At 42.8% G+C, this 11,128-nt stretch overlaps 1 protein-coding gene across 1 annotated transcript; it reads right to left on the bottom strand.

Moving 5' to 3' along the window:
* Positions 1 to 258: 258 nt before the first annotated feature.
* On the bottom strand, positions 259 to 4,023 carry LOC114794517 (tetratricopeptide repeat protein 25-like). The gene is made up of 12 exons (XM_028987123.1): positions 3,855 to 4,023; positions 3,645 to 3,776; positions 2,859 to 3,012; positions 2,725 to 2,780; positions 2,154 to 2,307; positions 1,842 to 2,060; positions 1,586 to 1,714; positions 1,412 to 1,490; positions 969 to 1,055; positions 661 to 857; positions 472 to 572; positions 259 to 397 (listed from the first exon to the last, which is right to left on the bottom strand). Exons 1-12 carry the CDS (start codon positions 3,951 to 3,953, stop codon positions 362 to 364), a joined length of 1,443 nt encoding a protein of 480 aa, XP_028842956.1. The 5' UTR covers positions 3,954 to 4,023; the 3' UTR covers positions 259 to 361.
* Positions 4,024 to 11,128: the final 7,105 nt, after the last annotated feature.

Raw genomic sequence — 11,128 nt, 5'->3', positions numbered from 1 at the left:
GAGAAATGGGAGGTAACCTTTCCCCTTATAAGGACAAATTCCAGATCCAACTATCTGAGCTGCCGCTCTCTGAATGGTGAAGCAGAATGAGCAAAGCTCTCTTTACACCTATCACCATTTCTAGCCACTGCAGGACCATAGACAGTCTGGGGGAACTCGTATTAAATAATCTCACATGAAATTTTCATGTGAGTGAGACTTACAGACGTTTCTCTGGGAATGTGTTATTCAAGCAACACACTCATAAACACACACACCTGGTACACACTTGTTTAATAAGAACATGCAGATAAATATCAGGAATTGCTCTGAACGGGTCAGAAACACAGACCCATCTATCTGGACTCTCTTTACTGGATACTCAGGGACTGATGTGTTGTCTGGCCTCCTGAAGAGCCTGGAAAACACAAATTAAAAAGGGCATGAGAGAGATTTCCCAGGTACCCTGAGATAAAAAGCAGAGTGGCTGACCTTCTGAATGGCTTCTTCAGCAGCATCATTCTGCAGGAGTCTGGCTCGTTGTAGCGCCTCCTCAAAGTGGAAGATGCTGGACTTGTAGCTTCCCATCTTCACTGCAGCACAGGTCAGACAGGGGATCAAGGAAAATGGGAGCATGATCAGGACTTATTTGGTATTATGTGTCATTTAGTTCGTACTTACATTCAGCCTGACCCATAAGCACATAAGCGTTGAGCTGCCACAGCTCATCACAAATCTCCTGCGAAGCAGTGAGCAGACGGCGACTGTAGTCCCAGGCTTCAGCGTGTTGCCTGAGTTCCAGGTGACACCATCCAATCTCATGGAAAAGCCAGGCTTTGTCCAGCCCCCCTTCAGTGAGAGGGACACTCTTCTCCCAGCTAACCAGAAATCAAATGGCCACTGTTGAGTTTCATGCTGCTGATGGATTAAAACTAAGAAACAAATCAGCAAGCCTTGAAAAATAAGAACCCTGAAAGAAAGGAACTCACAATTTTATGGCCTGCGTGAACTGGCCAGTGCAGGCATATAGGCGACCAATGTTGACCAGGGCCCTGGACTTTCCATCTATGTTTAGACTGGAAAATAGCAAAGCTGATCAAACATTTTTACATACTCAATAATGGTACTATTTGGCGGTCAGTGCTACTCAGACATTAATATGGTGTGATTATAAGGAACTAATATGTTCCTATGCACTCTATTAATGTTGGGATGCTATTACTAATTCTGTATTACAGCATGTAATAGCCTGTCTATAGTCCTGGAGTGGCTTGAAAAAGAGTGTAGCGTTACAGTTTCATTTACATTTACGGCATTTATCAGGGTTAAGTGTCTTGATCAGGGACACAGTGGTAGTAAGTGGGATTTGAATTTTGGTATATGGTATTGCTTTTTTTATTGACTAAATATTCCACACCATATTCACCCTCACCATTGTTCAGCCAGTTCCATGTCTTTCTGGTGGTTCTCCAGAGCCTCATCCATCTGTCCCAAATCCATTAAAGCGTTGCCTTGATTAAAAAAAAAAAAACAGAAAGTGCTCCAGGCATCAGTATTTATTGTTAAATGTATGTTGTAATACATGTTTGATTCCCTCCAGACTTACCTATGCAGCTATATATGCTGCCCAGCACTTCACTCTTTTGGGGCAAGTCCCCTTCGGAAAAGCCCTGCACTTTTTTCAGAACTTCACGAGCCTTCTTCAAGCTACCAGTGGCATTGCCTACACTTAATGCTGAAAATGAAAGTGGGAATACATGGGAATTAACAGACCACTCGCTGCAGCAGTGATTAACAGTGATCGTTAGAGGGAGTCTGGGACTACTCTGCATTCAGTCTCAGCCTGGACTAAACATTTTTACCTGCATCGATGTCCTGGAAGCTGCTGAGGATGTAGTCCATGTAGTCTGAGGGAGGAGAGCTGCGACTCCAGTGCTGCTGGAGGAGTTTCCTCTCCCGCTGACGTGCGTAGATGGGTCTCTGCTGCTGCCAGAACTCGGTACATGTGTCCAGATACGAGACATAGCCCATGATGAGCTCCTGTAAATGATCTCCGCTCCGAGTTTTTCTTTTTACAACATCTACACATTTACATGCACACACACATACAGAAATGAATAAAAACGATGATGATGATATCCTCAGACAGCTAAATCTTCAGACAGTGGACCCACCCTGATTCTTGAGGAGTTTCTCCAGGTACTCCTTGTCACTGTACAGCTCACCCAGCAGCTGCCTGCTTGTTCTCTCCGTGCTAGGCGTCTTCTGTCTGTGTGGCTGTTGTACTTTCTTCCCTGGAGGAATAGCTTTTGATTGTTCCTTTTGTACCTGACATTGATTAAAAAAAAGCATCTTATATGGTGACAGGTCATTGAAAACGGTCAGTCCTCCACAACTGTAATGATGACCGTTGAATCTCAGGACCACACCTCGGACTACCAGGTTCTTTACAGTCTAGATTAGTGGATCACGTTTGTTCCTAGAATTGCACCCTCTCTATGTCTATCCTGCCTATCCTGGATTGTATCTGAAAGAGCGATATATGTGATACTAGACTACTGTACTACAGAACAGTACTATAGAACTGATTACAAGTATCAGCCCTTATTGTTTCAGATTTTAATGTAACTCATAGTTAAAATGCTCATGGATTTTTTCCTTTGTCCCAAATGAATGTGACCGTTTAAAGTTTTTAACTTCCATTTTGCCGCATACACCGCATGGTTTCTCTTTCCTTGTACTCACTTGTTCGTTTAAGAAGGAGAGGTCACCTTTCTTTTCCAGTTTGACACCAGACGGGCCTAAATTTGATGTGAAGAGAGACAGAAGCTGAATTTGTTCTGTATTAAAGGATTTAGAAAGGAGTCTGTTTTACTCACTGCCCACACAGTTGTAAATGGCCTCTTGCGCCTTCTGAATGCCCCATCGGAACTCATGCAGCTCAGGCCGCAGTTTATATCCTCGGTGGTAATAAACCAGCGCAAACTCAAACTCTCCCATAGCGTACAGTGCTTCTGCTTTCTGGTACAAACCCTGCACAAGAGCAGAAAGCGCATGACCCACACACTGCATACACCGTAAACAATGGAGGGTCAGTATATCAGAGTAAACCCGTTTTAACCTAGATGGAGTATTTACAACTCTGTGAGGAGTTTAATGTCAGTGTAAGGTTGTGCAGATGCGCAGCAAAGATTCACCTTTACACAGTGTGCCATTAGTACCACTTCTGTAGGGGCGCATTCACCGTTAGGCAGAAGTTCTGATAATTAAAGAACTTGACCCAACCCGGTCCTCCCGACACGCTGCAAGTGTATTACAGTTTCACTGATGTCAAGCAGCATTTACTCATCGGAGTAATGATGTTGTCCAATAGCTACATAATATCAGTTTGATCACATGCATTTAGTAATAAAGCATCATATGATAAATATGTAATAAATAATTAAAGAAATAAACACTACAGGGAAATAAAAAAGATATATCATTACACATTAGAGTCTTATTTTTAAATAAATTTGGACAAAAAATGTAATCATATTATTCTAAAAGTGTGAATTGACCCCATTTCATTGTTCATTTTGACACTAACTTGAGTAGAATTAACTCTTACAAAGACTAAATGTAAAAGATGGTGTTCTTGATGGAAGGAATATGCTCCGTTTTACCCGGAAGAAAGTCTTGTCCTCTTGCAGCGACGCTTCTGCGTCCTGGAGCGCTTTCGCCGAGTCGCCCATCTTCACGTAGCACCTGGACCTGGCGACCAGGCAGTTCTTCTCCTGCGGCTGCTGCGCCAGCGCCTGTGAGGAGAACACAGCTCTGCTGTACTCTAAACGTTGCTTCAATGTTGAGAACACGTAGAAGGAACGTTTCCGCACCGTGCTGTAACTCTCCGTCGCCCTGGAGAATTCGCCTTTCTGGTAGAACTGGTCGCCCTCGGCCACGTAGCTGAAGAATGTGCTTTTCGCGTCTGTCATTTTATCTGTCGCGTTATTGTCAGTTGTCACGTTATTTCCACGCACAAGTTCTTCTGCCCACAAACAAGCGGAGACGCGCAACGAGCACGCGCGGTATCACAGCAACGAGCCAAACAAGCGCGCGACCGCCAGTCACGTGGTCCACCGAATATTTACCACTTAGGTCGGCATATTTACCGCCATGGCTGCTCGATTCGCTGTAAATGAACTAAAACAGATGCTTTTGTAACCAAAACGGCGTTCTTGTGGAATGTTCCTGCTCGGTTGTGTAATGTCAGGATCTAACAACGTGGTGAATCAGCAACAGCATCATGGGAAGCCCAGACTGACTGATGCACATGTTGACTGATCAAAAACAGAAACTGTAGATTAATGCTACAGTACAGAATTATAAAGGTGTCGGACCACACGGGGCATCAGGGAAATCCTCACCAAACCAGGAGTTCAAGTTCAAGTTCAAGTTCACTGCTGTTGTAGGAATGTAGTAGAGATATGCTCTGAACATAAGAGGCGTGGGGGGGGGTCTGCTGCCTGCTGTGGAAAGTCACAGTTCGGGTTTAGGGGAGTGGAGTGAAGTGCCTTGTGCTACGTCCCGTGATTTTTGTGGAGTTAGACTGTATGCGGTGTGGATGTTTCTCATTTCCTTTTCCTAGAGGGTCGACTTCGCCCTGTGGATCTCTCCACCCAGTCCAGAGGTCAAAGTGTATATAAGGAGGATGAGACGGCTGGAGAAGCTGGGAGCCGAAATAAACCGCACTGCTCCTGCCACCCTGGCTGTTATTTGGGCTGTTCTGTGGTTAGTAGGTTTTGGACCTTGCGGTGTTCTTGCTTTGTGGTGTTTGGTTCTTTAGATGAAGTGCTTGGGAGAAAGATTTTGTTAAATTTATGGAAGACAAGATAGTTTTTTCTTAAACACAAATGAAACACCTGAAGTTTCATGTTTAATTATTTGGGATGCTCTGAAAGCCAACCTCAGGGGACAGATAATTTCATACACTGCAAAAATGAAAAGGAAGATATATAAAGAGCGAAAAGATCTGACCAACCAAATTAAAGAAATTGATCAGCAGTACGCTGATTTAAAAACCCAGATATGTATAAAAAAACGTGTAGCAAAGTAAGTTTGAACTTATCTCAACACATGTAAACGTCAATTATTAATGAAGAGGAGCCAATTTTACATTCATGGTGACAAATCTGGGAAACTTTTAGCTAGTCAGTTAAGAGGATTTTACCACATTTTGTAACACATCACAAAAATTCGAACGGAGGATGGTACCATTACTACCAATTATTCTAAAATTAATCATGCATTCAGGAATTTTTATTCTCTATTATATTCTTCTGAGTTCCCAAAGGACCATAGTTCTTGACTCAACTAGATATCCCAACACTGTCCCCTGATTCTAGATTAAGATTAGAAGGGCCCATATCACAAGAGGAAATAATTTCAGCCATCTCATCATTGCAATCTGGTAAATCCCTGGGTCCTGATGGGTTCCCTGCAGAGTTTTTTAAAATGTTCTCCTCATACCTTGCACCACAATTAGCTTTGGTTTTATCTGAATCTTTTAAGCAAGGCAAGCTGCCCGCGTCATTTAATGAGGCTCGCATCACCCTCATAGTAAAGAGAGATAAAATCCCAACAGAGTGCTGTTCATATAGACCAATCTCTCTACAAAAAAAATCGCTATTCTTATTTTAACATTCGATGCCTTATGGATATCCTGTACACACCATCAGAGGGGATCCCTGAGTGTGTCCTGTCTTTGGATGCTGAAAAGGCTTTTTATAATTTGGAATGGGAGTATTTATTTAGGGTTTTAGAAAAATTCTATTTTGGCCCAAGTTTTATCACTTGGGATAAATTATTATATTTAAGCCCCATTGCCTCAGTTCTGACAAATTGACAACCATTGACAAATGTCTCAGCAGTCTCAACCATTCGGCCTTCTGCGGGGACACCAGGGGTGTCCTCTTAGCCCATTACTCTTTAATCTGGCCATTGAGCCACTAGCAATTGCATTCTGCAGGTGTAGAGATATATCTGGGATTTGGAGGCAGGGAGAAGAACATAAAGATGACCTTCTACTTTTTATATCAAATCCAATCTCCTCCCTGCCACCTGTGCTGTCATTGCTCAAAGAATTTAGCTATTTTTCAGGATATAAGCTGAATTTGCACAAAAGTGAACTCTTTCTGCTAAATAATATAGCACTAACAACTAGTATGCACAATTTTCCTTTCAAAATAGTGAAAAATCTGTTTACCTATCTCAGTATTACAATTACAAGGAAACATAAACACCTTTTTAAAGAAAATTTCATTAGGTTGTTGAGCCAAAAAAAAAGGACTTTTGACAATGGTCACCACTCTCCATGTATGTATTAATGCAGTTAAAATGAGTACTCTTCCTAAATTTTTATATCTTTTCCAGTCTGTACCTGTTTTTATTCCCAAATCTATTCCCAAAATCTCTCTGTCTCTGCACTCCTTGGATCTGTACTATCCATCTCCTCAATTAAACCAATCAACAATTCAGTTATTAGGCATACCTTGAGAGTATGGGCTCAGTTCAGAAAGGACAACTGTTACGTCCCTGGACATATGCTCCCACGTGTTCTGTGTGTTTGGCTGTGTTTTTGTGTCCTGTCCCTTTTAGGTTGACTTCGTGGGAGGAGTTGAGGCCTACCAGCTCCATCTGTCATTGGTCACCTCCACCTATTTAAAGAGACTTCAGATGGTCTTCGGGAGGTCCCCAGGGTCTGCTAGGCCCTTATGCTTTTGGGAGGTCCCCAGGGTCCACGGAGATCTGCATAGAGCTCCGTTGGGGATCTCATTCGTGGTTCTTGTTTCGTTGTGTGATAGACCCTTTGTTGTAAGCCTGTTAGCTGTTAGCCTGTCATGTGCCGTTTTTGGTAACTTGTACGTGTTTTAGTTGTCCCTGCTGTTATCCCATCCCTTCCATTAAGCTGTTTTGATGTTGGTTAGCTGTCCTGAGTCCTCTGTCTTACTGAACCTGTTAGCACACTGTAAATAAAAGCACTGTTTGTATCGTTTGTTTGGTTGCATGTGTAACAGGGACCTCCTCCTCTCCACACCCTTGTTGCGTTACTGAGACCCCTTAGGAATAGTGACATGACAAATGGGGGCTCGTCCAAGATGTTTTTTTCCTTGGTTTGGTGTTTGTGAGCAGAATCATATATCCGGTAAGTTAGGGTGTCTCTTGGGGTCTTTGCTGTGGCAATGCCCTCCCTGCAGAGCACCACTTTTGTTATTTTGCTTTGTTATTTTTCCTCTTTCTTTTGGAGCTACTCCGGGTGGGGGTACGCCGTCACACGGACAGCCTCAGCTTGAGTCTGACCGGGGTGACGTTCGGATTTCAAAGTTGCCTCCAATCGGTACCCTCCGAAGAGCAGATAGGTTAAGGTAGATTGTGTTAGGCATGTTTAGGACCGGATTTACAATTTTGCTGTTGTGTTTGTGGCCTCAGGTATACGTTCGGGTGGAGAGGAGTTTGTGTAGGCTTGGGTGGTTGTTAGTATTCAGCTTTTTGTTTTTGGCGTACAAGTTTGTGTGGGGCAGTTGATCTGTTTGTGCACACAGGTGTGGGTCTAAAGTTAGCACAAGATGCATTTTGTGTGTGGTGGCTGTGTTTGTATCATTTGTGGACATTCGTTAGTGCTCCTTCTGCATTCGTTCGGCACAGTGTTTGAAAGAGACTCTTTGAATTGCCGTGTGGTGTTCGCTCACTCTCAGTAGTGAGGTTCTTCGGCGGAAGGATACACTGTTTCAGTTGTGGAGCGTGATGGTCAATAGGAACGTTTTTCCCAGCCCTGCCTGCTGATGTGCTCTCGTCAAGCATTTCTGCCGATCCGGCGAGTGACTCTGATGCGGATGTAAAAATCCGTGAGTGCTCATTGGAGAAGCGTGAGTGGCTTGATTCAGCGAGAGTTTGTCCAGAATGCGAATACCGTAACTACGGGCTTGCAAAATGGTGCAGGAGCTTCAGCTTTTGCCAACTGGAGTGTCAGCATGAGCTTGAGCTCAGAAAGTTGGAGCAGCAGGTTGGAATGGAACGTGACTAAGTACCAGAGTAAGCACTGAGTGTGCTTTTGTGTAAAGCTCCCGTTCGGGTTAAGTCTAGGACGACTGTTGTATGGCGGTGCATCTGTTTGTGGGCCTACTGTCTCTTAGGTTATTAGTCCCCAAGAGCAGTGTGGAGTGCCCAGTTTGCCCTATTATTTTTCCCAATCACTGCCATTTTTGTATTTCTGTGGAAGTGGGGGAAATATTTCATTGGATCATAGTTTGCTTAAGTTTTGCCCTATTTTACAACCACCACCATTTTTGATTTTGAGTATACAAATTTGTTGTCCACTGCTTGTTTTTGGACCTTCAAAAAAATTGAGATTCGTTGAATAGTGCAGATATTGTATTTGAATGCCAATGCTTTATCTTGTGCACTCTTGGATCAACCGAAGGGTTGATATTTGGTGGTGGGGGTGTTACGTCCCTGGACGTATGCTCCCACGTGTTCTGTGTGTTTGGCTGTGTTTTTGTGTCCTGTCCCTTTTTAGGTTGACTTCGTGGGAGGAGTTGAGGCCTACCAGCTCCATCTGTCATTGGTCACCTCCACCTATTTAAAGAGACTTCAGATGGTCTTCGGGAGGTCCCCAGGGTCTGCTAGGCCCTTATGCTTTTGGGAGGTCCCCAGGGTCCACGGAGATCTGCATAGAGCTCCGTTGGGGATCTCATTCGTGTTTCTTGTTTCGTTGTGTGATAGACCCTTTGTTGTTAGCCTGTTAGCTGTTAGCTTGTCATGTGCCGTTTTGGGAACTTGTACGTGTTTTAGTTATCCCTGCTGTTATCCCATCCCTTCCATTAAGCTGTTTTGATGTTGGTTAGCTGTCCTGAGTCCTCTGTCTTATTAAACCTGTTAGCACACTGTAAATAAAAGCACTGTTTGTATCGTTGTTTGGTTGCATGTGTAACAGGGACCTCCTTCTCTCCACACCCTTGTTGCGTTTCTGAGACCCCTAGACTTAGGAACGTGACACAGCGGTCTTCTGGACTTCTCTCTGTCCAGTCCTATCTTCTCTAACCATCTCTTCCAACCTTCTCTACATGATTCAGTGTTTCAGGAATAGTACAATAAGGGCAGATCTTTGCAAAGATCTGTTTGTTGACCATAGGTTTGCATCGTTTGAACAGCTTTCTGAAAGGTTTAACCTACCCAATTCTCATTTTTTTCAGATACCTGCAAGTAAGACACTTCATTGGCTCTTTAATACCAAATTTCCCTGAGGCGCCTGCTGTAAACATCCTAGATAATCTCCTCTGTTTGATCCCGCTGTGTAAAGGCCTAATATCTACTATTTATGGTGGATTGATGGGTTCGAGTTACACCCCTTTGTGTAAAATTAAAACTGCTTGTGTGCCCGCCACTCTTTATTACAGTTTAGGGTTGTACACAGGGCTCATTTCTCCAAACTTAAACTCTCCCGTTTCTACCCAGACATTGATCCTAGCTGTGATAAATGTAAAAGCGGAGAGGCGTCTCTTATTCACATGTATTGGACATGCCCAAATTTGGAAAAATTCTGGAGGGACTTTTTTAAAACCTTGTCGTACATTCTGAAATGCAACCTTGAACCAGACCCTCTGATCGCTCTTTTTGGTATCACTGAAGAGGAAGATAAGTGTCTAACTCCAGCTAAACAGCGTTTGTTATCTTTTGTGACACTCCTGGCCAGGCGTTCTCTTTTATTCAAGTGGAAGGATTCCACGTCACCCACTCACGCCCAGTGGCTCAGAGATATTGTTTCCTGTTTGTCCCTGGAGAAGATTCACTACTCAATCCGTTATTCAGACTTGAAATTTCAACAGGTGTGGGGGCCCTTCCTCCGCTTTTTTCATATACATTTATAGTTTGATTCCCTTCTTATTTAATTGTTTGTCTGTTTGTTTTCTTTTATTTTTTGTGTTTCTTTTGTTTGCAGGACCAAAAAACTTCCAGCTCCATAGTCCTTTTTTTTCTTTAAATGCCTGGTATCTAGCCTTTCTTATGCATGTAAAGCTGGCTTTGAGTCAGGGAGGGGAGGGGGGTGCTATAGGGTTTATAAGGGGGCTATAAAATATATAATTTACAGTATATTGAAACATTACATGTTTGCCCTGTTATATCCCTGTTTAAAATAATTAAAAATATTGTTAAAACTAAAAGATAAGAAAGGTCTGTCATCATAGGTGCACATCAACTGTGAAAATCCAGGATCACACACATCAACAACAATGACACAAATGCAGTTTTGAATTCTATAACCTCTTTAAATGCCCTTCTCTGCTTAGCACCCAAGCGTTATATTGGACATTTCCTTATACAGGAAGACATGGAAATTCTGCTTTTTGGTCAGGAAAAGTCAGGGAATTTTAAGTCATCACTGATGCCAAAAAGCGCAGTAAAAGGATTTGGTTGTATAAGCTGTTTGAGAACTGAAGAAAGGGTTTGAAATATCTCCCTCCAATATTTTTCAAGGCCAGGACACGACCAATACATATGGATAAGCGAGGCATCCTCACTTCCACATTTATCACAGCAGGGATCCACATTTGGAAAAAGACGCGATAGCTTGACTTTGGACATACGAGCTCTGTGCACAACTTTTTTTTAAAAAGACAATGATGGGCCTTACAGTAGTTCTTTAGAATTTTTGCACACTCTCCTGAGAGATTTTGACGCATCATTTCATTCCAAATTGTTCTAGCTGGCCCAAATTGCATGGTTTCAGAGCATGGACATTCACTTTGAGCACCAGCTTTTGCGTCAGCGTTGGCTCCAGTACAGCTGAAAGCAGGCCTTGGCCACACAGACACTATCACATTCTTCCATGTGGACTCTATTTGTCCATAGCAAAGGAGCTGCAGCAGGAAGTTGTATAATAAACTTATCACAGATACACCAGTACATAGCATAACCATATACCAGATAAAACAATATCTGAGCAATTCTACTGAAAGTAGATGTTCTGTCACAACCATGAGGTCAGCGAAAAAACACATTTTTGTATGATGCAAGTGATTTTCTGTATTCAGCTGTAGTTTACATTAAATATATAGTCAGAAAATATTTAAATAACACTATGCTTTTTATATTTTATCATGCAGTTTTGAGA

Source organism: Denticeps clupeoides, chromosome 7 (genome assembly GCF_900700375.1).
Source record: "Denticeps clupeoides chromosome 7, fDenClu1.1, whole genome shotgun sequence".
In the NCBI taxonomy this organism is placed as follows: domain Eukaryota; kingdom Metazoa; phylum Chordata; class Actinopteri; order Clupeiformes; family Denticipitidae; genus Denticeps; species Denticeps clupeoides.
The sequence above is the reverse complement of the archived record's forward strand: the minus strand, read 5'-3'. Positions and strand labels throughout refer to the sequence as shown.

Excerpts from the sequence above, each read along its gene's own strand:
- LOC114794517 (XM_028987123.1), bottom strand. The coding sequence starts at position 3,953 with ATGACAGACGCGAAAAGCACATTCTTCAGCTACGTGGCCGAGGGCGAC. Across the intron at positions 2,061-2,153 it reads GAAACTCCTCAAGAATCAGG|ATGTTGTAAAAAGAAAAACT; the intron begins GTGGGTCCACTG and ends GTAAATGTGTAG. Across the intron at positions 1,715-1,841 it reads CTTCCAGGACATCGATGCAG|CATTAAGTGTAGGCAATGCC; the intron begins GTAAAAATGTTT and ends TTTCATTTTCAG.